The 24,992-nt window shown below is 37.5% G+C and overlaps 3 protein-coding genes across 3 annotated transcripts in view; 1 reads left to right on the top strand and 2 right to left on the bottom strand.

Annotated features, from left to right (window-relative positions):
- Positions 1–220: 220 nt before the first annotated feature.
- LOC134825068 (tubulin beta chain-like) overlaps positions 221–24,992 on the bottom strand; it is a 65,515-nt gene continuing 40,743 nt past the window's right edge. The window contains exons 2-11 of the mRNA XM_063837194.1: positions 4,644–4,747; positions 4,423–4,508; positions 3,955–4,134; positions 3,545–3,721; positions 2,975–3,174; positions 2,601–2,724; positions 2,291–2,419; positions 1,331–1,531; positions 1,093–1,194; positions 221–808 (exon numbers count right to left, since the gene is read on the bottom strand). Coding sequence (XP_063693264.1) covers positions 728–808; positions 1,093–1,194; positions 1,331–1,531; positions 2,291–2,419; positions 2,601–2,724; positions 2,975–3,174; positions 3,545–3,721; positions 3,955–4,134; positions 4,423–4,508; positions 4,644–4,725 — 1,362 coding nt within the window. The 5' untranslated portion in view covers positions 4,726–4,747 and the 3' untranslated portion in view covers positions 221–727. The remainder of the gene's footprint in view (positions 809–1,092; positions 1,195–1,330; positions 1,532–2,290; positions 2,420–2,600; positions 2,725–2,974; positions 3,175–3,544; positions 3,722–3,954; positions 4,135–4,422; positions 4,509–4,643; positions 4,748–24,992) is intronic.
- Positions 15,001–24,992, bottom strand: part of LOC134825066 (uncharacterized) — a 42,661-nt gene continuing 32,669 nt past the window's right edge. Inside the window, exons 11-18 of the mRNA XM_063837193.1 lie at positions 18,416–18,509; positions 17,760–18,114; positions 17,531–17,611; positions 16,847–16,964; positions 16,542–16,686; positions 16,196–16,398; positions 15,704–15,854; positions 15,001–15,363 (exon numbers count right to left, since the gene is read on the bottom strand). Coding sequence (XP_063693263.1) covers positions 15,239–15,363; positions 15,704–15,854; positions 16,196–16,398; positions 16,542–16,686; positions 16,847–16,964; positions 17,531–17,611; positions 17,760–18,114; positions 18,416–18,509 — 1,272 coding nt within the window. The 3' untranslated portion in view covers positions 15,001–15,238. The remainder of the gene's footprint in view (positions 15,364–15,703; positions 15,855–16,195; positions 16,399–16,541; positions 16,687–16,846; positions 16,965–17,530; positions 17,612–17,759; positions 18,115–18,415; positions 18,510–24,992) is intronic.
- On the top strand, positions 20,410–21,837 carry LOC134825259 (fucolectin-like). The gene is made up of 3 exons (XM_063837411.1): positions 20,410–20,587; positions 20,897–21,043; positions 21,321–21,837. Exons 1-3 carry the CDS (start codon positions 20,474–20,476, stop codon positions 21,759–21,761), a joined length of 702 nt encoding a protein of 233 aa, XP_063693481.1. The 5' UTR covers positions 20,410–20,473; the 3' UTR covers positions 21,762–21,837.

Raw genomic sequence — 24,992 nt, 5'->3', positions numbered from 1 at the left:
GGCTGCCAATACTTAGGGCCACAAGACCATATTTATAAGTATGGCCACAAGGGCTGGGACACAATACTTTGGGGGCTGGGTCACAATACTTTGGGGGCTGGGACACAATACTTTGGGGGCTGGGACACAATACTTTGGGGGCTGGGACACAATACTTTGGGGCTGGTCGACGGTTATCCTCTCCAAAACAAAAAGCCTTGAATACAAATAAAATTGCAAGTTTTGGTACAAAGTCAAATATCTTAAAAGTTTGTATACAAATATAGAATTAGCGAAATAGCCCAAATACAAATAGTCAAATCTGTTACAACGCAATCAATCTCTATAATATCACATCATATGTCGTGATTTTCAAGTTATTCAAAGTATTTAAAACGATTTTTCTTTATCAATCACAAACAGTTGCATGGAGAATATCATAATCAGTATATCGGTAATAGCATTGAATTATGTGTCGTGAGGATGAGAAGCGCACACACGAATTCCACAAAATAAAAACAAAAATATAATAAAATAGTGCTCATTTTTATCTTCGTTGTTATAATTTTTAGAATTATTTTACAGTTTTTCTTTTATGGTACAAGGAATTGCGTTTCATCTGATCAAGGTTACCACTACGAGCATTTCCGCTCATCACACCGGATAAATGGAACGATCAGGTAATTAATTAGATAATTAATCATGTAATAATTCCAAATATGGTATAAATAATTGCTAATTATGCTAATTATTCGTATTCTTCCTCTCCGACTTCCTCTTCTCCATCCTCACCCTCTTCTCCCTCGTATGTGTCGTCTACTCCACATTCCTGAAATATTTCATGTTCGTTAACTCCTCAACAAATGAATTGTATATAATATAGTGGTATCGATAACTTTTTAACGTCTTACGTCATAATCTCACATCAAATTTTTAGTGCTTCGTTATAGTTGAGGTTATTCGAGAAATTTTAGGGCAGGATATAAATTGTAACCAAAATAAACTGTGCGGCGGCATTATTTTTCAAAACAACGACAAATTAGTTGAGTAGTCATCTTAAATGATTAAATCACAGAATTATCTAACTAATTATAATTATCCAACAGTAATTACCTGGTACTGTTGGTACTCAGTGATGATATCAGCGATGTCACTTTCAGCCTCGTTGAACTCCATCTCGTCCATACCCTCTCCGGTGTACAGATGCAGGAACACCTGTCATTGGTTTGTTTTAGCCACGTAGGCAGATTGGAACGTTTTCATTGGTTTGTTTTAGTCACGTGGGCAAATTTGTCCGAAAAAATTGTCTTACCATAACTAATCTAATTTCTAATTTCTAATTTCTAATTACCTTGCGCCTGAACATGCTGATAAACTGCTCGTTAATCCTCTTGAAGAGCTCCTGCATGGCAGTGCTGTTACCGATAAAGGTGCCGCTAAGGTCGTAGCCGGGAGGAGGAATATTACAAACGGCGGTCTTGACGTTGCTTGGGATCCATTCAACAAAGTAAGCAGAGTTCTTGCTTTGTATGTTTATCATCTGCTCATCAACCTGATTAATTATTTAGTTTAAATCTTGAATTTTAAATTGTTCGACTTTAAACGTTAAAATTACTATCGATGTCTGTACTCAGTTTTAGCCTCTTTCTCAAAAGAAATATTACGGGAACTTTAAAATATTTTTTGTCGGTTTCTGAGCTCTGAACGAGATTTAAAAATAAAAGGTGTTGCGGTGCGAAATTATTTCAAAAATTTTTGCATGCCTTGCTGCATTTAAGCCTTACCAAGTCAGTTTCACTTTATCTAGTCTTAACTCAATAAATCTAACTTGTAAGTCTTACTATTTCATCAGTTTTTAAACCTAAACTACAGTCTCAGCACCGTACCCTGGCACCGTACCTTGATACCGTACCCTGGTACCCTACCCTGGTACCGTACCCTGGTACCCTACCCTGGTACCGTACCCTGGTACCCTACCCTGGTACCGTACCCTGGTACCCTACCCTGGTACCGTACCCTGGTACCGTACCCTGGTATCGTACCCTGGTACCGTACCCTGGTACCGTACCCTGGTACCGTACCCTGGTACCGTACCCTGGTACCGTACCCTGGTACCCTACCCTGGTACCGTACCCTGGTACCCTACCCTGGTACCGTACCCTGGTACCCTACCCTGGTACCGTACCCTGGTACCCTACCCTGGTACCCTACCCTGGTACCCTACCCTGGTACCCTACCCTGGTACCCTACCCTGGTACCGTACCCTTATTAACAAACGACCTCCGTTTAACTTTAAGCGATAAACACTCACATCCTTGGTGGAGCATTTTCCTCTGAACATGGCAGCACAGGTAAGATATCGGCCGTGTCTGGGGTCACATGACACCATCATGTTCTTGCTGTCGAACATTTGGTTTGTGATCTCTGCCACTGAGGTTGCCTGCGGAGGGAATGGTTGTTATTTTGGGGTACTTTATAGAAGATTCAACTGGTGATGTAAAAGGTGGAGGTATCGTTTCCACTTAAACTGAATTATTCTTGGTCTCTCTTCAAATACGGTTCTCAAGTAAAATATTTATCGGCAAATGAGGATTAATGAGTTATTGAATCAAATTGTTTACCTTGTACCCCTTGTTTCCGGATGAAGACAGAGGAGCGAACCCTGACATGAAGAAGTGAAGACGAGGGAAGGGGACCATGTTGACAGCAAGTTTCCTCAGATCAGCGTTCAGCTGGCCAGGGAACCTGGGGATAGAAGCCGGTAATGTGGGAGGCGATTCTAAAATATCTTTTCTTTGTGGGATGATAAAATATTTTTATTTTAAGTCGTCTTGTTTTACTTTTACAGCACATTGAACACATTTTTAGAATGAACAGGTTTACGGAACAATAAAATATGAAAGTATCCATTCGAATCTTCTAAATACTAATAGACACTAAGCATCTACGACTAAACTCAATAAATGTTGATAAAGATACATCTACATCATCTCACCTAAGGCAAGTAGTAACACCGGACATGACGGTTGACACAAGATGGTTTAGATCACCGTAGCTAGGGCTCTTCAACTTAAGAGTGTTTGTACAAATGTTGTAAAGAGCCTCGTTGTCAATTACGTAACATTCGTCAGTGTTCTCGACCAACTGGTGGAAAGAGAGGGCGGCGTTGTACGGCTCTACGATTGTCTCGGAGACCTGGTGGGTTGAGAGGATTTGTCAAATGTGTCTTTATTTTAGTGTCTTTAACGTCGATTATTTCATTTAGTCATTTTCCTTGTTTCGCTTTGTCTGTCGAGAGCCGTGATGCTCCCTACTGAACACAACAAGGAGGAATTTTAATTAAATCATTAATTTACTAATCTATCTTTACATATATATATATAGTACCACTGAGTGCACTGGGAACCGCGTGGAATTTAATAAGTTGACGATAAAAGTGTCCTAAGTACTCTCTAATCTAAATTTGTATCGCATCAAAAACTAAAAGTTAAAAAATAATTATACATTTCGATTGCTTCTCTAGCTTCTACTTCTAAATTTACAATTAAATCAAAAGAATCTTTACCTTGGGAGAAGGAGCAACAGAGTATGAGCAGACGATCCTGTCAGGGTACTCCTCACGAACCCTCTTCAGGAGCAAAGTTCCCATGCCAGATCCGGTACCCCCTCCAAGAGAGTGACTCAGTTGGAACCCTTGTAGGCAGTCGACTTGTTCAGCTTCTTTCCTGATCACATCGAATACCTGAGAGAGAGGTTAAAGTTTAGAGAAATCATTGTCGAGGAGTGTCAGTGAAGAATCAAGCCCGATCACTGATCAGTTACCTATATTATCAGCCAAAGCACTGAAATCTGGAAGCGCTTTATCTATGTGATAGTACAAGATATGTGTATCTTACAGTACATTTTTCTGGACATTTGAACAAAAATGTATAGCCATTGTTTGATCTATCAGTGATCCAGTGAAGGTTCACAAACCTGGTCCACCAGTTCAGCTCCCTCGGTGTAATGACCTTTAGCCCAGTTATTACCAGCACCGGACTGTCCAAACACAAAGTTATCAGGACGGAAAGTGCTGCCGTACTTGCTGTTCTTGATGGAGTCCAGGACGGCTGGTTCCAGATCCACGAGGACAGCACGTGGCACGTACTTACCTCCCTGTGATGTGAGGTATGTTAGTATGTTGTCAGTGAATGTACTTTGTTAATTACGATGATCCATCTTTACGTACCTAGTGCTCTAATTAATAATGGACCTATTGAGAAGTTTAGAAGTAGGCATCTTTACGGTCATCACGTGATCTGCGAACCACCTCTTTGACTTTGCCAGTCGGTTATCGAGTTAGCGTTAGAGTCAATGAATATTTAGCAAAAGTGAGTTTGCTTTGTCAGTTATTGAGCTAGGAGCAGGGTGCTACTTTGAGAAACCCGAAGCTAAAATCTTTACCTGGATCTCATTGAAGTACACATTTATCTTCTCCAACAACATGTCATCCTCACCAAGGAAATTTCCGTCAGTGCCAATCTTGTGCTCTGAAAACAATTTCATTAAAAGAAAACGTCCACACTTGAAGTTCAATTTGTACTGTAAACAAAGTTGTAATCGAAATGAAAGAGACAATGAAAGTGAAAGGAATATATAGCGAAAGTGAAAGTGATTTAACTAACCGAGGCATACTGTCTCCCAAAAAGCGACTCCAATCTGGTTACCACATTGGCCGGTCTGAATGTGGACAATTTCACGGACCATGACTGCTTGCTCCTAGTAACCTTGGTAAAAATAAGTTTAGGAACTGTGTTGTTGTTATTATGAAAAGGAAAATATTGTACTCCTGTTGGTACACTTTGCAGTACATCGTACAGTTCACATCGTCATGAGTTACTATTGTCATTATGCAACTACTAGTATTACTGATTACAATTTGATTGGAAACGTCTTATTTTCAGTCACATAGCAATAGTTACGATAGTCGATTTGGTAACATTTCCTGACAAAGGCCCATTCAAAATCGAACTGGTAGCCTGTTGTACTATCATTTTATAGATATTTGACAAACAAGAAAGGTGGCAAAAAGTTATAAAAGTGGCAAAAAGTGGCCTTAAGACACTTGGAAAAGTTTGGAAAAGTTGTTCAGCCCTTAAGGGCACCTAATGGAACTCAAAAACGTAAAAATTCCTTTGGAAGCTTTTTGTGTCGGTATAGATTGATTTTTTTCAGACGGATATGTTTGTACTAATATCAATTAAGGAGGAATTAGGAAAAATGCAAATATAATGTCCGCTGAAGAAAGACATTGTAAGTAAATTCCTTGTCTATGGACTTAGAGAGAAATTCGACGACTGACTAATGTATCGCTGAACTAATGTTAAAATCGTTAATTCATTGCAATATCAACTCTGCATATTTTGGATACTTGCAGACTACATTCCAACGGATCACAGAATATCAAAAACAGAATATCTTCCCGAAAATAAAACTTGCGGTTTGCTGATATTGTCGATATCATTGTAATCAGACACCTTCCTGCCTCTTACCGCGCTAAAGCTTTATCATAATCTTAGTTATTGCACGAAATTTGATGACACTTCCATGCAACCCGGTATTTGGAAAACTAATTATCATATTCAGTACCTGATTTTGTAAAAGTACACAAGAAGTGTTTAACATTTCTGTAGGACACATCCAAACTGAAACACAGCGATATATAAAGCCTTTTTAAACTTGAGCTTGGAATGAAAACTACGTCAACAAAAACCAGCCATAACTCTATTGGCTACCGGAGCCAATACGCCATCAACGTTAATTAAAAATTACGGTCAATAATTCCTTGGACCCCAGTTGGCTACCGATTAAAATTATCAGGAAACACAATTTTGGAATGGAGCAACAACAGGATTTTTGTCTCCGGCTGCTGTAAAAAATGGTAACTGTGCGTAAAGTCATAGCCACATGACATTGATAACGCGTACCTGATTGGTTAATTACATCGACGTGACTAGAATACAGCGCGCTGATTGGCTCGCGGAAAAGTCACGCTATTTCTGGCAGGGTGACGACATTTTGACACTTAACATCTAATTCAATTTGCTTTGTAGTTCAGTGAAAATTGGACTTTACAGCAATTAGAAGTGGAGTCAATACTAATAGCAGAACATATACTGGACAAACATAAACAACAGTAAAGCTTGCTGATAGGTTAATTACGGCACGTGAATAGAATACATCACGCTGATTGGCTACTGGAAAACAGAGTGCTGGTGTTTGTGAAATCATGGTGCACTGATGGAATTTATGATTCAATAATTTGATATAATAACTGTGATTTAGGCTAGTAGATAATGATTAACACTTTCAGAAGCGCTGGTAATCGCATTAATGTTGAGTTTATTGATAATAGTAATCAAACGCAGCTGATGACAACGAATTGTAGGATATGGAATTGAAATATATAAACATTCAACTGGTGGGCTCAATTACGGTTAGATATTAACAGAATTCTTCAATTTACCTACTTTCAAACTTTCGTGGTGTTTGTTAGATTTTACGTTTGTTAGATTTTACGTTTCTCATTGTGAAAACTACGAACGTATCTGCACAATACTAGATTAAATTGAAAATGACTAATTCCTACAGCACGAACGATGAAAGCTCTAAATTAAGTACAATTAATTTGCCACTCAATTCATAACCTAACAATTCGTTAATAACACAAATAAATCCTCATGTGACACGAGACATGAATATGTTACAGATAACAAAAAACCGGAAATATTTGCTAAACGTTGTATACCTCTTATCGTAGCTTCTTAGAAAAGAGGGTTACAACACGTGTATCAAGGGAATACCCCTGCTATGCTCTACAGTGAAGATAATGTGAAAGGAATAAGGCTAAGTGGGTACGTGGTTGTTGTAATTATCCCCAATCTCTTGTATTACACCAATCCTGGTACTGAGTAGTGAGTAGGGTGTTTTGCCACAGTTGCCGCCTCAGTGTGTATTGTGTTTTATCATAATCAGATGGGCTGTTCTGGTATTGTTCTGCTGATTCGATCATTTTATTATTTCGAGCGGAAACAGTCGCGTTATTGAGGACGTACTAAATACTGTTTTTTAAAGTTATTGTTAAACCTATACCAACCTACTAAATTTACTTAACGTAAATGAGTCATATCATCAAAGTTACAAACTTCCGAGTAATGATGAGGAATGCTGGTATGAGACAATTCTCTTCCCTTGTTTTTGAAAGAAGCAAATGTGTTTATAGTGGCTGAACAGATGTGGTGCCCTGAGTCTATCACTATCAGTAGAACATTGAACAGAAATGTGTTCAATCTATATCGTTATCAGTTTATTAGGCTGGTTATCAGTTCAGTGACCAATATGATTGGTCAAATGATTAGTGATCAACTCAGTAACGAGTTCAGTAACCGTTAAATGATCCAGAAAATAGCTTATAATTAAGGTTGATTTCAAATTGGAAGCTTTGATCGAACAGTAATTTCTTAAAGACCTTTAAGACCATTCGGCTCTATCTATTTTTATCTTTATATAATGCAGACTGCAGTGCATATCATGGAAGCAAGCCATTTGGAAATTTAACTTTATACTTGATAAATTTAACAAGAGTCGACAACAAAAGAAAGTACGAGGATTATTATACAGTATATAATACACGTTCAACATAAAGTGTAGTATGAAAGTATTTAAGCAGGCACACTAGTGACTTGGGTAATGAGTCACCATTGTCACTAAAGTCGCTATTGAGTCACTAATGAGTCACTAATGAGTCACTAACGAGTCACTAATGAGTCACTAATGAGTCACTAATGAGTCGCTAATGACCAACATTCATACAACTACATTAGCATAGAGCTTCAGCAGTTGGGGCTGAAGTTGGCCCCTAGTACAGAAGACAAATGTAGCCCGGTCAGAGTGCTAAACTTATCAAGTACTAACAATCATATAATAATAACCAAAAAGTTATTTCTTTCAATGCCTATACCATGTGCGAATTCAACTGTCAACACTTACGCTCCAAAGGACACATAAACCATCTAGGATGTCTAAGAGGTAGAAAAAAGATAATTTTGATGGGTGATTATACTATAATACAGGGAAAAGATTACAAGTGTTGATGGAGTTGTCTATTGTAATAATAGATTAAGGGATGTATCATGATGCCAGTATTTCAGACCACTAAAGGCATTGAAAATGGTTTATGTTTTTCTATATTCCCACGCAGTAAACTAAATTCAGTTATAGTTTATTGTTGGTTATATTATACGAATATAGCTGAAATTTAACTTTTGAAAACACTGCTACACTATAAATAAGTAAATATTCACTCCTTGAAATTCAGGTGGATATGGACAAGGTGCAAACAGCACCAAAATACCACCAGGGGTAAAAGAAACTCGATTTAGTAATAGCTTGAAAGAAATGGAGTATTTTAAAGCTCCGTTATTTATGTCATCTAATTCGAAGCATCACACACAAGCCCACCCCATCAATCAGCAAACATTTTTCTCTCACGTGACTCCATGAAAACCAATTAGAGAACACAACGCATGTCACGTGACTGCGAGCCAACCAATCAGAAGACAGGAAACCAGTCACGTGAGTACCAGTACTGAGGTAGTCAGTAGTGCCCCAATTGGAAGCCTCTTCCTCAACGCAGCTTTTCCTGCCTTTACTTCGGCTTGTACTAAGGTGAAGCCTGGTAAATATTACTTTGCACTAGGAAAACTCGTCATGCCACGGTTCACGCTAGATGTTGTTTAGACCTAATTTTTTATAGGATGAGCTTGACAGAAACCTGAAATGTCCTTAAATAGGTGCACATTAATTCGCATGTTGGATTCAAAACAACCGACTTTTTTTGTGCAATATCACTGTTCCTACAATAAAATTAAAGATAACCTAAATTTTAAGATTTCAGCTAATTCATTTAGCCACCATGGAGCAGTGAGCTATAATTCAATTTTCTTGCTTCACTCAGTGTTACCGCAAGCTAATGCTATGTCACGTGACATCCACGTTAAGTCATTGTTACTGAGAAAAAGCTGGATTGGGCCTCCCGGTGTCCGGTCCAGGGTCCAGTTATAATTTTCAACAAATAATATGTTCCGACCTTAATTACTAGTGGCCGGCAGTGCGAACTGCTTTTTGAAAATTAGTAAATAGCTCAGGAAAAGAAATTTGGCAAATATCAATAAAAAATTTATGGAATTAGGTCACACACCTCAACCACTGCGTTACTATTAAAGTCTTAAGAAATTATAACCGGCCAAGAACCGACTAAGAACTACTAAAGAGCTGCAGTCAATGAGTCAAGAACTTTTTAATATTATAAAGTTATAACTTGGCAGTGGTATATTGTAAGTGAACCTAAAATGGCAGGTCACATAAGGTTTGCAAATTTAGAAATTTTACTCACCACAGTCATTTTTAATGAAAATATTAAAATTTTAAAAATATAAAGTTGAGCATGCAACCAAGTACATGTACGTGTTTCACTGTACGCGTCTAATAATTGAACCGGTGAAGCCTTGAAGACTACAAACTGTACCAAAAACAGTAATATAACGTCGATATATTGACGGAAAATGCGGTGGGTATAACTTATATATAACTAATATAATTAATAGTTTTGCTAATATTATTAGCAAAACTATATCAATATCCGACAAATGAGCTGTACTGCTCAACTGCAACTCACAATCACGTACAAATTTCCACAACCAAATGGCTTGGCTGAGCTTCAGGCCATAAACTCCCACAAAAATGGTCGGAAAGGTCGCAAAAAAAAACTAAAAACACTTCTCTAATGTAAATTTCATGGTTTGAGCTTAGTTCGCACGATGACCTGTGCAGCTTTCAAAACATCAACACGTATCAGCAGTCTCGGATTATGTAATATTGTTGGTACAATGTAGCCTGGAAGACGTCTGCAGGGAGTGCCGCCCGAGAGTGCCGCCCGAGAGCGCTGCTTAAAAGCCGCTCGAGCGCCGCTTTTAAGTCGTTTAAGCGCCGGCCAGGTATCTTATCTGATCCACATCTGTGCCATCACACTATTAATTAAAAACCCATCAACACATTTAAGGAGACGTAAGATACAAAGTGTTATGTATTTGAAAGTAGTATATTTTAAATACATGGTATTTTGGAGACGGAGTTTGTTCGGGATGCAAACTTTACATTTCTCTCAAAACTCACGTATTACAATGGAAGTATGACAGCTATAAGATTTACAAGGTAATACGGAGCCTAGCGCTCCTGGTCGCTATTTCAAAGTGAGAGAAGAGTAAAAGCGAGTGTTGTATTATATTGTAAAACAATGTTACTGTCTGCGCTCTGCACTTATTTTTCAAATAATAAATACCTGATTACGTTCTGTAAAAATCCACACAAAATACAAGGTAAAGTTCAAATATAACGTTTATCTTCAATGAAACATGTGTTCCATCACCAACAGCTGGGATATCGGCCACTGTGATTCTATAAAAACTCACAATTCGTAACACTTGAACAAATTTAAAACTTTAAGGAAATACAGTACACAGACACATCTGTTACAACGCCAAAATAACATCTGTCAGTGTCCGAGTTACAAATATAACAATGTCACCAATGGTATGCAATGCCTTGGATGATAAGTACGGTACGTGTATGATCCCGAATGTTAATGTCTAAGTTAGCTCATAGCCATTGTGATGATCATTGGGCAGATGATCACAGATCATTGTGCATACCGTACCTTCCTTGATGCAGAACATGTACCCAAATGAGGGCAAATGACATGGACTTGCCAACCACAAAGGACCCACAAAAATCAAGTAACGACTACAATTCCAGCACATTCTCGACAGTATATTAATACTTTTAGTTTTATATATATAAATATTATATCTATATTATTATCTACTAAGAGTAAGTATATAAACTATAATGCTTTTGGACACGAAGGGAAACACACAACGTAAGGCTTGAAATCTTCGTAAAACTACATCACTATAGAGCCTGTAAAAACGTAAAAGTATATAATTAAACTACATTAACATCAGCTCTCAAACTATTGTCATTTGCAGGACCAAGTTAGCTGTTACAACGCTGTTCAGTGTTCAAGTCTTGTTACAGCTAGTTTGTAGTTATACAAGTGCAGCCATGAATATTTATAGTTATAGCAGCAGTAATCGTGCGTATCTGCTTTTTGTAGCATTAAAGTCACACGTGACACTAATACGTTACACGTGACTAACCGTAAATGTGCCTACACCAGGAGTCATCAGCCAAATGGACAGCGGTAGTTCATGAATAGAACTATGAGCTTATGAGGAAACAAAGGACTTGCTAATGCTACTTTTCTAAAGTCTATAAGTCTGTGAATTAAAATTGGGCATTATCACATTAAGGAGCTGTGCATCGGATTTTCACATGGCTCCTTTAAAGCTTTCAGGAGATGCAGGCTTCAAGGAGACACTATCTTCAAAGCTTCAAGTAGAAACGGTTCAGTTAAGACAACTGTTTTAGTTTAATCAAAAACACGAAAACTCCTCGTCATTAACGAACCATGAGTACACACCATTTTCAACAAACCATACAACTACAGTGATGATATTGAGAATCACCACGGTGATTCTACTCCCCCAAGTTTCTAAATCTCACCTGCTTACAACAATATGATATTTGCAACACAGTAACTAAATATAGACGAATCACTCATGTATCAACGAACAACCCTCACCACACATTTGACATACAATCACTAACATCCCCTCCGGATGGGAAGCCGTACAATCCCTCCTGATAACGACTTTAACCTAACAATCTGACCAAATGAAGCAAGAACAAGCCCTGAAGCTCTGGGGGGAACAGGGGGTTGTGGCTGACGGGAATCTGACGGGAAGCTTTATGTGTGAGAGCCGAGTGTATCGAGTTGTTATCTTTATATAACAGTTAGTTAGTTACTGATAACGGATGTGGGTTGTAATACGGGATGGAGCTTGTATGTTATCTTTCTTAGATCGAGGCGCGGTGCAAATTGCTGCGTGTATAGCCGTCGCGTCGTGGAGCTTGACGCAATCATTCCGTGCTCAAAAACCTGCCGTTCAAAATTTTATAACATGATTTAACGCGGGCTCTGGATAATGAAATTGACACAATTTGACGTACACATTAAATCCGGGATGAAGCCATGCATAAAGATTTCGCTCTACATAAAGCTGAAGTGAGAACAAAGGTCGATCAAAGTGGGATGTTGAGCGACCTAGTCCAGCTGCTGATATTGTAAGTTATCATTGCAACCTCTCTGCGCTCAGAGCTATAACTACACCAACATATATACAGTACTACAAAAGTAGTATAGAAGAACATGTCCATCATTATTACGGGGGAGACGTTTGATACAGCATAAGGTTATACTGTATGGCACGAAGTGTAATCGCATAGATAGTGATCCTTGACACTATAGTGAGTAGCACTATCTCACTATACTATTATAAACCATAGATATCAGATAGTAATCCCTGATATTGCGAAAACTATGAAGTTTTGTGTGCTCATATGGAGCGAAAACAAGATACCAGAGCCCCTGAGGGTTTGCTACTAAAAGCTTGTACAATGTTTGATAAAACTAGAGTTTATCCTGCATAGCTCCGCGTGTAAACAATTGCTCTGAGATTATAGTAATAATATAGTACGCTAGTATCAAAACTTACTTGATGCTTACATAGTAATCCTTAACCGGCGGCTTCTCTTTAATAAATTTTGGTAAGTTATACAGTAAAACTAGGTCCAGTCGTGATATCATGGATCACTTAGGTTCCACCAGAATATAGGTGTCCTCATAATTCTACGGCCTCAATTCATCTTTCATCTCGCACAACCCAGTTGATTGGGTCTGAGGTCACGTGATTATGAGCCTGAGGTCACGCAACTATGATAGAGCTTATTATTCGTTTCCCGGACATTGGACCAGGTGAGCTGGCATGCTTATTGTGAATGCAAGAATTGTGTCAATTTCATTATCCATGAGAGCCTGCGTTAAATCATGTTATAAAATTCTAAACGGCAGGTTTGTGAGCACGGAATGATTGCGTCAAGCTCCACGACGCGGCGACTATACACGCAGCAATTTGCACCGCGCCTCGATCTAAGAAAGATAATAACATACAAGATCCATCCCGTATAATAACGTACATCCGTCCTTCCGGAACAGAATTGACCACTAACAAATTGTGGCATTACTATCAGTATCACGATCGCAACTTGGGAGCAGAAATCCCAATGGCAAAACTAGTGCAAGTGGAGCCAAGTTAGCTATGTCGGCGATCATCATATTTAACATATTTGAAAGATTAAATCGACTTGAATAATTGAAGTCTATTTTAAACTATTTTCACAAATACCTACACATAAATTCATTTATTGAGACTGATGAAGATGTTGAACATCCAAAATATTTCGTTAATCTAAAGTCATAGTTTCAATTGTTAAGATATCAACAACAGAAGAGAAATAAGATGTACACCCTGTTAGTGGAAGTTTATTAATTCGTTTGCTTTCCACTTATCTCATACTGTTCAACTAGACTATGTGTAATTGTAATCTTAAAGCTGATATACAAATAGATATGTTTAGTTTTAGGTGACCTCAGACTCAATTGTTAGGTAGCACAATTGGAAAATATGCGGAGATTATCAGAGGCTGTTGAGGCCCCCCAGGTAACTCCTACGATCCGTTTTTTTTCTAGATGGTATATACTGTATACTATGGAACCTAGTAAGTGATCCATGATATCACGACAGGCCATATATTATACAGTGTAATTGAGTAATCCTTAAACGGCGACAGCGGCTTCTCTCTAATCAATTTTGGTTAACTTATAGTAAGCAAACATTTTTTCATTTGAATTGCGAACAAGTTCGTGATAAATCTGAATTTAAAAAAGTTCATATATATTGCATCATCATTAGTAATTTAAAATACTCGACTGTTTAGAATATTATAAGCTCCCAATTGCCAAATGCCAATCCATAGGTCGAATTGTGGAGGATTTCTAAAATTTCTAAAAACGTATCTGGGTTAGAGTTGTTCGACGGACAATACAAAGAATATTACGGAATAAACATAACATTATATTTATAACTAATAAAAGTGCCGTTATGAGACATGAGATAAGGCGAACGTGATCAGTAATATAAATTGCCATTTAATTGTCATTTTGGGAGGATATTTTGTCACACGAAACACTGAAAAAACTAGGATACGGGTATGATGCGGTCAAGCCGCTGCAGAGAAGCGCACGGATTGAGAATAATCTTTTAGTCATAGGCTCAAACGGTCATTATACCTTTCTCGCCTGTTATTTTTGTGCAGATGTTACTATTCTATTTCCATGGAAACATTTCTTAGCTCCTATCAGTCTTCGGGATTCCTTTTTGACGAGTCAATGCTACACCGAAACGGCAAGAACAAAGAAGGAGGAGAGACCTAATTGTACCGTACCAGAACCAAAAAAGGCAAATTTTGGAATTCTATAAATTATAGAATATAATACATGGGCCCTGGCTCCATAACATGAAGACTTTGTTTTAACTTGTATGAAAAGAATTATTTAAGGCCTTTTTTTCTAACATATTTAATGTTGTTCTTTTTTAGAAAAAACATTTTAAAGACAATGATTTGAAAAAAGACAATGATTTGAAAAAAGGCTAATGAAGGCTATAAACGAGGATTATATTTGCTTTGTTTCGGCTTTAATTGGACCGAGCCTTTCTAGACTCGTCATGTTATGATATTATTATTTATTATTCTATTTCCAAGGTATTTATTTTATAATAAGGGTGCTTTTTTAAAGATTCAAGTTTGAAAGACCGAAAATAGGGCCGCGGCCCGTGGACCACTTTTTAATCCTGATCGAACCAATCTTGACTTTTTATTTATGAGATTTAGATCGTTTCTTAGTTTAGAACGCGGAAAACCAAGTTAAACAGTTCTTTCAGCGTCACTAATAACAAAACTATGATTTACAAAGTTTGCTTCAATTACAAATTACACTTCTAAATAACAACAAAAAAAAGCCCTAAAACTACTTCAAAACGTACGTTTACAGTATACAGAATTTTTATCCAACAATCGTGTCCTTCAGGAAGTCAAACAACAAACATACTATCAACACTCTTTCCAAGAAACTTCATCATTAAATTAATAATTAAATTAATAAATTAATCCTCAGATAACCAACTATACAACTTCTTCACGCTTACTGAATGTTCTCAACATCTTCACCCGCCATTATCTGTTTCTCAACGTCCTCAAAGTCGAGGAAAAGGCTCTCCCGGGTGGTTATTCGTGGTGTTATCAGTGGGGTGGCGGTTGGGGTCATTCCTGGGACACGTGGTTGTGAGAATCAATATATTGGGTCATTCCTGGGACACGTGGTTATGAGAATCAATATATTGGGTCATTCCTGGGACACGTGGTTATGAGAATCAATATATTGTGGAATCTGAATAATTTAATAAATTGAAGTTTGATAACACAATAAAATATTAGAGCAAGGATTATGTTTAATTAGGATTAGACTTGTATAGTGAAAGATATAAATTGTACTGAAATTGATGTATAATTCTTTGGGGTCAACGAAAATTTAACATAATTATAGATCTAAAATAAATCTGGAGTAAACAGGAACAGATTGTTTTTATACATTTATTATAACACAAACCTCTACTCTCCATATCCAGCTGTGACATTCGGTCCTGGTGAGTGAGAAGGGTAACAGCGTCAGGTGTACCGTGACGTAGCGTGTTAAGGTAGTCTCCGAGGTCACGTGACTTTGATACGTCTAGTTCCTTTCCCAGTGCTGCCAGCACGTCCTGGTAAGGGGATGTAAATACTTAAATATAATTAATGAGCACAATGGATACAATGGATACAATTAAAGGAGGGACAAATCTGAAATCAATTAAGGAATTCTTGAAAATATCGCCCGTAAAAATGTTCAGACATAAACGATCGCAATGTACCAGATATAAAGATATAACATTTGAACGTAACCACGTATTATATTAATACGTTTTGGTACGTATTGGTACGTATTGGTACGTATTGGTACGTATTGGTACGTATTGGTACGTATTGGTACGTATTGATATGTATTGATACGTATTGATACGTATTGGTACATAATAACGTATTAATTATGCCTTTAATGCACCTCAGATTCATACTCCAGATTAGTTGGAGTATTAAGATCATCACACTGAATCACATTACTCCTCCTCTCTGCCTCCACACTTCTTCTCTCAAATTTCCCTGCCGTATTTGGTGGTGGTAGCTGGCGGCGGCTGTTGGTGTTTTCTCTTTTGATTCCCGCCTCTTCAGCGAGGGGGAATGTGACTGAGTTTTCTCGAGATTGGACTGAAAGTTTTGGTAGATGGTAAAAATTAAGATGTTCTGATTCAATGGTTTACGTCTATAATCTCCATGATAAGAGCAATAATTTAACGTATAACTCAGGGCAAGTGTACTATGTTTTTTATATGTATACAAAAATAACTCACATATTTCATTGCCGACACAACTCTCCCCAGGACACCAGGAGGGAGGGCCACGTAACATTACCTCCTCCTTTTTCTCCTTCTTCTCCTTTCGTTTCAGCTCCTCAGGCGGAGGAGTGGAGGGTAGAGTGTAGCCTGGCAAACCGGACTGAGGAGGAATAAAGGGTCATCTATTTGCATACTTTCGACTCTCTTTATCATGATTTTAAAATCGCACGATAAAATGCAACATTAATGAAATCAGAACAAATTCGCTGATCTATAAAATATATCAAGTTAAAGTTAAAGTTACTAATGTCAACACGAACCTTGACAAAACCCAAGAAAGACTGTCTCCAAGCCTGGGAGGACAAGATCTTAACGTCTGCAGTTAGAGGTCGTTTGAGCTCGTTCTCTTGGGCACCGCTCAAAGAGGCACGAGTAATCCTGGAATCATGGCATTTAGTCGGGCCTTTTGATTTTAAATACAGTACTTAAAGATTAATAACATAATATGTGAGTGCTCTAGCATATGTTACGTTGTGTTGTGCTGAAGTCTCCCTCAGTGGAGAATTAGATGTTCATTGTCATTATTAAATATCCAGTACGATCTTTACAGCTGGCCCTTTACCCCCATTTACACTGATTAACCCTGATTAACCCCAATTTACCCGTCTGAAAGTTCAATTCAGCGAATTGTAAACAAAATTTAAAGTTTAAAGAGCCCGGTTTAATCTACATGTCTTCTATGTAACTGGGACAGAAGGCAAGATCCATGTCATGACACTGAACAGAGGGCGGTTACTCCGTTAGCCGACTTGTAACTTGTTAGGTACCAACATTTTAACCAATTCGCTTGTTTTCAACAATCAAGGGAATGCTTGTGCCGCAATTTGGTTATAGAAACCGAACAGCAACTGTAAAGTGTCACTGGAAACAAGTTTTCGATAAAGATATCAAATTTTGATTTAACATCAAAATCTTGATCTTGATATTTCTTGAAAGTATCTTACTCAGGATTGGTAGGCATGCGCCGGATGAGGGGTGAGCGGGTAGATTCGGTGTAGTTCCTTCCAGATCGGTTAAATGAACTTCTGAGGAGTGATCGGCAATTAATTAACAATTCAGCTCATATTTTAAAGCTCTTAGAGACAGAAACTGGGGTTCAGATTTTAAACCAAATGCAGGAAAGGGCGTTTTATGCCGCAAGGACGCATTAATCAATTAGTAAACATGTCCTACCTAACAGACAGGGGCTGATCGTGAGATCTATCAACTTTAGGGGGAGTGTATGGTCTCTCCTGCAGCTGAGGCGATGAGATCCTTCCTGGAGACGTTACCCGGCCTGAAGATGACATCATGTTTGGAGATGATATCCTGGTCTCTCCAGATACTATCCGGTCCTGAGGTCCGGGGTGGGAACGTGAGGGAGTAGTTGCACGTGGAGTTATGCTGCGCGCACGTGGTGTTGTGATTGTTGGCGCGTTGCCACGGATGGATGTCACACTTTCACGGATTAGCTGTTCGGCAAGGTCCGGGTTGAAGGGTGAGGCCGTTTCTGGGATGGGGTCGTCTACAGGTTCTATCAGCATGAAACCTTGGAGGTAAAAGGGGGTTAGGAAGTGCTATTTATTCTGTTTGCGATATTTTAACTTTTTAAGTGTTTATTTTCATGAAGAGCTTTATTCGATGGATCAGTTGCTTTAAAATAAGGGTGGGCATTTCACAGCTGTCCAAAAAAAAACAAATACGTCTTGCTTCAGGCTCCTGCTGTAATCTACATAATATTGATTTTACACCTGTAAATAGCTTATTTAATGTAAAATTAAAAGAATTACATCCTTATTAAAAGTAAGACTGATAAAGTTATAGATGTCAATGAAAATGTTGGCACTGACCGTTATGTTGAAAGATTCCAGCAGTAGTTGGGTTATCAGTGCCCCGCGGAGAATACTCCTCAATCTTCACCGTGGACAGAAGTGCTCTTCCCATCTGAAATATATCGTATCATTATATTATGGTATTATCAAACAGAGATATCAATAATTCATTATCCAATTCAATTAATATTTTATATTTGTGACTATTAAGAGTACGTCTTGGGAACATGAAGTTCACACAATTATTTACTATAAATAATTGTTATTTCAAAATTTATGGGGCAGCGTTTCGCTATATGACAAGTTAACGTCATTCAGTGAAGATTTACGTGTCCACCAATAAATATAATATGAAACAATTATAAACATACCATGCTTGTTCTATTATGATGGAAAGATAGTGACGATAGTAGTGCATCCTGGGTTTGGACAGGATATTTTTTTTTTGAGCACAATAAAATTTTAAGTGTTGCAATTGGCAGAGCACAATTCATTGCTACCAATAATTTTTTCAAAAGCATTTTAACAAAACACATGATCTACTCCATTATAGGGGCAGGGATGAGGTTGTATGAAACTTCTGATAGCTGAATCTCACGTTTGGTGTCCACCTTCTTTCCTCGGTACCCTCGTAGAGCAATAAGAGTTGTTCTCAACATTGCAAATCTTATCCTAGTTCTCACGTGTCTTACTACATCGCAGTACCTTTCCTTCCTTTTTCTTGCAATGAGGTCTGCTACTCTGTTGACGAACTGCTTACACTCTTTAGACATTCCTCCAGATGTGAGGAATACAGCCGGGGTGAAGGTAGCCTTCTCCACATTCAACACTCTCTCCAAGTACTCGTCCTTCTTCTCCTTCTCGTTCTCTTCGTATACTTCTTGAAGAGTTTTTGTCCTGTTTGATAAGCAATTGGGGTGTGAAACCCTTATGTCAAGAAAGGTCTTATCAAATGGAGTCCAAACTCCTCTAGCAGATACATCAAGCCGAGCTTGGTCACCTGTTATAGTCTTGGGGTTGAGGCAGTCACCCTCATTTACCTTCTGTAGCTGGGGTTCAACTTTTACATCATGACATACCTCACGAAGGAGATTTGCCATTGTGTCTCTGATGTTGTTGTGGGTCATTATCACGTAGCCCCCTAGCTTACAGGTGAGAAGGTGGTCAAGATCACTTGTTTTCCCACATCCACAGGTGATGGGAGTGTTTGGTATCCACCAACTGTAGCGTAAGCAGACACTGTCTCGAAACTCCTCTTTGTTCAGAGTGTAGCCATACTGCTGAAGTGGCAATGTGTTAAGCCAACTGGACGCTCCCTTTTCTCTTGCTGCTAGTAATGCTCTCTTAGAGGAGGTGCCACATCTTTCAGCTATAGCAATAAACTTGGCTTGGAGCTCGGAATTCTTCAATGTTTTGATCATTTCTTTCCCCGATTTGGTGAGGTTACTGGATGCAGTGTAAACTTCCTGTTGGTCCACTATTGCTTTTGTTAGCTCAGTGGTGAGTAGCTTGGAGGCTGTATACTCAGAGTGGCATTCTTCGTGGGGTTTACCAATGCCCAATCCTCCCAATCTTATTGGTAGACTTAACACGTCTCTTTCTAAGTCTGTGACGATAGTATGGCTGACATTGGACAATATAAACTTCTCTAACGTTAAGAAAGTTCGCATTTTTCAGTTAATTTTGAAATGTAAATAACAAAAACATTTTGTAGAATTAAACGCGAGAACAAAAACGTATATTTTCATTATCCCGTTACGCTTATAATAAATTTCGTTAAAACAATCTTCCCGAAAAAGAGTTATTGTTAGCTTTTATAATGGGTTGGCTATCTGGCGCCAGGAACAAAACCACCATTGCCGCGAGAATAAAAGTAAAACCTCTAGCTGACAAAAACATAACTAAACAATTCATAACGTTAAAATTAAATAACGAAGGCACAATGAAAGGTTTTGTATTCATTGTTTAATAACTCAAACTTTCCAACTCAAATGAACAGTCAACAGACGCCAGTAAATAACACACTGACAGTAACGAAACCAAGCAGACCTATGTAAAGGAGGCTGGCCCAGTGCGATGCTCATTTCTTATCGCATCAAGATGAACTCAACAATAGTTTTATTGGCTTTGATCGGTATTCAGCTGGCTTATTGCCAAAAAAACCTCGCTTTGAGACGTCCCACTTCTCAGGTCAGTTAGAAGTTAATTTTTTAATGTTTATTGTTTAACAGGTAAAACTCAATTTCTTTCCTTTTTGACATTACCAAATGCTTATAATGTAGTAAAAAAGCGTCGAATAAGCTCAAACGAGCTTAAGATCTTTATTTTCAATGATTGATCTAGGCTCCTCATTCAATCAATCAGTTTATATATAGATATATGCATATATTTAATCAATTAATCAATTAACCAATTAATCAATCAACCAATTAATCAATTAATCAATTAACCAATTAGTGACTCAACCAATTAACCAATAAATAAATTAATCAATTCCAGAGTTCTACATACGGAGGATACATACGGCGCGGGCAATGTCCGGGTCCAAAAGGGGAGAGCGACAAAGCAGTGGACGGGTTTACCAATGGAGACTGGGGAGACAACTCGTGTACACACACCAAATATGCTAAAGATAACTGGTGGCAGGTTTTTAAGACTTTGTTAACAAAATAACTTGATTTTATTTTATTTTTTAATTGATTAACAAAAAATAACCTGATTAGTAAGATGAACATTTTTCATCTTAAACGAGTGTAGGACACTCAAAAAGGAATTTTTAATATTTATGTTACACTTCGACTCAAAAAACAATATAAAACAATGGAATTTTTAAAACTTCTTAATTTACATGCATCAAAATCAAACAAGAGTTTAGAAGAGTTAATTTGTGTTAAAACTGAGCGTAATTTTACTGTTCTTTTAGGTTACACTCGAAAAGGTCTACACAATTGAGGCGGTGAAGATTTTCAACAGAATAGATTGTGCTGGTTCTAGAATCATCGGCGCTAAAATCATGGTAGGAAAGGATGGAGCCTTTGAAGAATGTGCCACCGTTGAGGAATTAATTAAGGTAAGTGAAACATTCCAGTGTGCCCCAGGACTGGAGGGTGATGTCGTGAAGATTGTTCAGGATGAAGCTGTTTTGACACTTTGCGAGGTTCAGATATTTGGCAGTGAGCCAAGTGCGGATGAAGAGGAGGAAGAGGAGGAAGAGGAGGAAGAGGAGGAAGAGGAGGAAGAGGAGGAAGAGGACAAAAAGGAGAAGAAGAAGAAAGACAAAAAGGAGAAGAAAAAGGAGAAGAGAAAGGAGAAGAAAAAGAAGGACAAGAAGGACAAGAAGAAGAAAAAAGATGATGCTGAATAAAACATGATTAGTCAAATTGTCTAGAACAAAAAGTTTATGATTATTGTATAAGAATCTACAATTTGTTATAACTTAATTCAAAGCCATCTGTTTTATTTTTCAATATATGTATATGGTATCAATATCATGTGTTTTAAAAAATTAAAAAAATCTTACTGCCCGATGTTTATCAAACAGTTTCATCGTCAGAAATTATGTTTAGCCTGACATTAGCTCCATATTTATTAAAGTGAGGATTTTAAATTTAACGTGCAAAGTGTCATAATGCGTTTAGTTTTTCTTCGCTTCGATTAGGAAAGTAAATGTTCTGGTTTTAATTGATGGTATCTACGAAGGATGTTTTTTTTCAGGCACGTACACGATTTGTAATACATATAAAGTCAAACCTATACCGGGCCTAACGAAAAGAGCACGGTATAGAAAAAAGACACAGGCTAGCAATAAACACGTCTATGGATATTCATTGACCTAGGGATATTCATTGACCTTACTGGGTCGCGCTCAGCCTGTCATTCCACCTAATCTCTATTCGGCCTAATCTCTATTCACATGTTTATGAACATGATAGCCTGAGGTCCCCAGGTTATAAACAATAATGGTTTGACAGAATGAAATTATTTGTCTAATTACTTTGATCACAAGTCTAAATTTTATTCATGCTGCTCCGAATGGCTAAATCTCGTTCAAACCAAAGAAAGAAACTCAGAAATTGGTGACAATCATTATTCAGTGTCCCTTTTCTTCTTTTTCATCTTTTCGTCTTTTGTCTTTCTTCTTTTTATCTCTTTCATCTTTTTCATCTTTTTTGTCTTTTTTAAATCTTTTTTGTCTTTCTTGTCAATTTTGTACTCCTTCTCCTCCAATTGCACGTTTTGCATTTGGTATGAACAAGGCAAACAATTTCACATCCCCCCGTTGTGAACACTGTCCAGAAGAGGAAGAAACCTCGGAACACTTCATGTGTCACTGTATAGGATACATGACCATTAGGCTAAGAATTTTCGGTAATATATTTCTAACCTGGGAAGACATAGTATCAGCTAGAATTAGTACGGTTATAAAATTTATCGAGGCAACCAATAGACTATTATAGTGTATGTACTAAGAGCATCAACTTGCGGGTGAACATTTTATGTCTCAAAACCCAACATATTATACATCATTGGAAAGGTCTCATTGAGTAGAGTCGTTTGGTACCAAGTTTTGGGCAAATGGCTGTTCCTAGCGAAAGTTATAGCCCGTCAAAGTTCCAAAAATGACCATTTAAAAAATGGGGCGGGGCATCGTGTTCTTAAAGTTTTTGACGAATTTTTTTTACAGCATATTGTTTATCACATTTTTTTACACAAGAGTTGCTGTATGCCGTAATTTTTAATCCATTATTACAGTCACAATCAATTTATTTTGTCATCAGAGTTTGAATTACGTAAAGAGACAATCTGTATTCCGCATGGTTCCCGGCGCGCTAGTTTGTCTACAAATTATTAGTTCGCGCGTTACAATATCAGATTTACCCAGCAACGCACATGTTCGCACGTTAGTCAGGTAAGCGCCTCCCTAGCATCAGCTGTAGGAGTAACAGCAGTACAGATGTCAAACTGAAGGTTAAGTTACATGTCTAATGGAAGAGGGTATTTCTCTGTTATTTTTGTGTTTTCAAAACAAAAATAAACGGAGCATTTGATCGAAATTTATTTCAATTAAAATATAGATTAACAGTCATTTAGTCAAGCTAAAAAATCAGACTCTAAATCGAATCGAGAGATCCTTATACAGTTTAAAATTTAAAATTTAAAATGTCTATTTTACTAGCAGTCAATATAATACATATAATACAATATTTGTTTCACACAACAAGACTTGCTGAATAGCATAGTTGCAAGGTTGCGGCTGCTTTTAAAATCATTCCAAAGATTTAAGCATTTATTCAACGGTAAGAAATGTACAGTCTTTAAGTCCTCCTTATTTGTACGACTCAAAACTGGTTAGCATTTATGTAACATTGCATTTCTTTCTCATAAACAAGTTAATCACATCATCAGATAAAAACATTTGAAAAACCATCACTCATTAAGTGTACTATGATTCGAATAAATTTATAACAAAAATACAGCAGATTTCCTTCTCAGTTAGATAATTATTAATATTCTAGTAACTTATAATATTTAAATGGGTAGGCATTTTTTGTCCTGTGAAATGCGACCTCAAAGGACGTATTTAAGATTTTGAATCCGTTCAGTGCATTAATTTTAAATAACGGTAGTTCGAGCGGTATCCGCTTCAACTACATAAATTACCTCGGTTTGGGCAAGCTTTTAAAATGTTCAGGAAGAAGGACATTTATTCCCTATTTATTTACCAGTACAGTGCAGTTATCTTGGATTATCATAACTGGGAACATGACGTACAATTATTATCCGTCATGTAATGGACCAAATCTAAAAAGCCAATAACGACGTTTAAGATGTACAATGTACATCTTAAACGTACAATGTACATTGTACATAAGATGTATATTGTATAATCATGCAAGATGTATGATCCGTTAAAATGGAGTTGGTACTTCCCAAATTGGCGCCATGTCGTCTGCTGTTTTATATTTCCTGTAAGGTTTCCTGGTTAAGTTGGGTTAATATAATGTTTGTTTCTTGAAACGAAACTTTATTTCATGAACTTAATTTCACTGTACCACTTATACTTAAAAAATATACCAAAGTGCATATATTATATATATATATATACTGCACAAATAATAATACAATACACAGTTACTCGGTTAGACAGACATTTTCTGTCAAAAAGAACATACTTGGCAATATCGATCGTGTGTCTCATCATAGTGTGGGAAGTCGGAGATTCTTTTTGTAGGGGGTATGTCCCAACGATGGTTTTAGTAGGAGCGCTTGATGTTTGAGAGTGAAACACTCCCCAAGTGATAACGTTAGAATCTTCAGATGCTGCACACACAGAGTTCAACCAAGCTATCTCCTTTACACGAGCTTCCTGGATCTGATTGGGAGCAACAGTTAATCGTTTAAAGTAACAAAGAAAAATGAAAATTTGGAGATGCGTGAGAAGACGTATCCAGCGGATCGGGGGTAAAAACCATCACCAATTCGCCTAGACGTTTATCCTTCAGTATAAAGTGTCCGTCTTCCGAGAAGATTAAAGTAGGGTAAAATGATCAGAGGCAACATATAAATGAGACGGCTACAGAATCGCATTTTACTT

This window comes from Bolinopsis microptera, chromosome 13, assembly GCF_026151205.1.
Source record: "Bolinopsis microptera isolate Bmic1 chromosome 13, MBARI_Bmic_1.0, whole genome shotgun sequence".
NCBI lineage: Eukaryota > Metazoa > Ctenophora > Tentaculata > Lobata > Bolinopsidae > Bolinopsis > Bolinopsis microptera.
Note: the sequence above shows the minus strand (reverse complement) of the source record. Positions and strands in the feature narration are given on the sequence as shown.

Excerpts from the sequence above, each read along its gene's own strand:
- LOC134825259 (XM_063837411.1), top strand. The coding sequence starts at position 20,474 with ATGCTCATTTCTTATCGCATCAAGATGAACTCAACAATAGTTTTATTG. Across the intron at positions 20,588-20,896 it reads TGAGACGTCCCACTTCTCAG|AGTTCTACATACGGAGGATA; the intron begins GTCAGTTAGAAG and ends AATCAATTCCAG. Across the intron at positions 21,044-21,320 it reads CTAAAGATAACTGGTGGCAG|GTTACACTCGAAAAGGTCTA; the intron begins GTTTTTAAGACT and ends CTGTTCTTTTAG.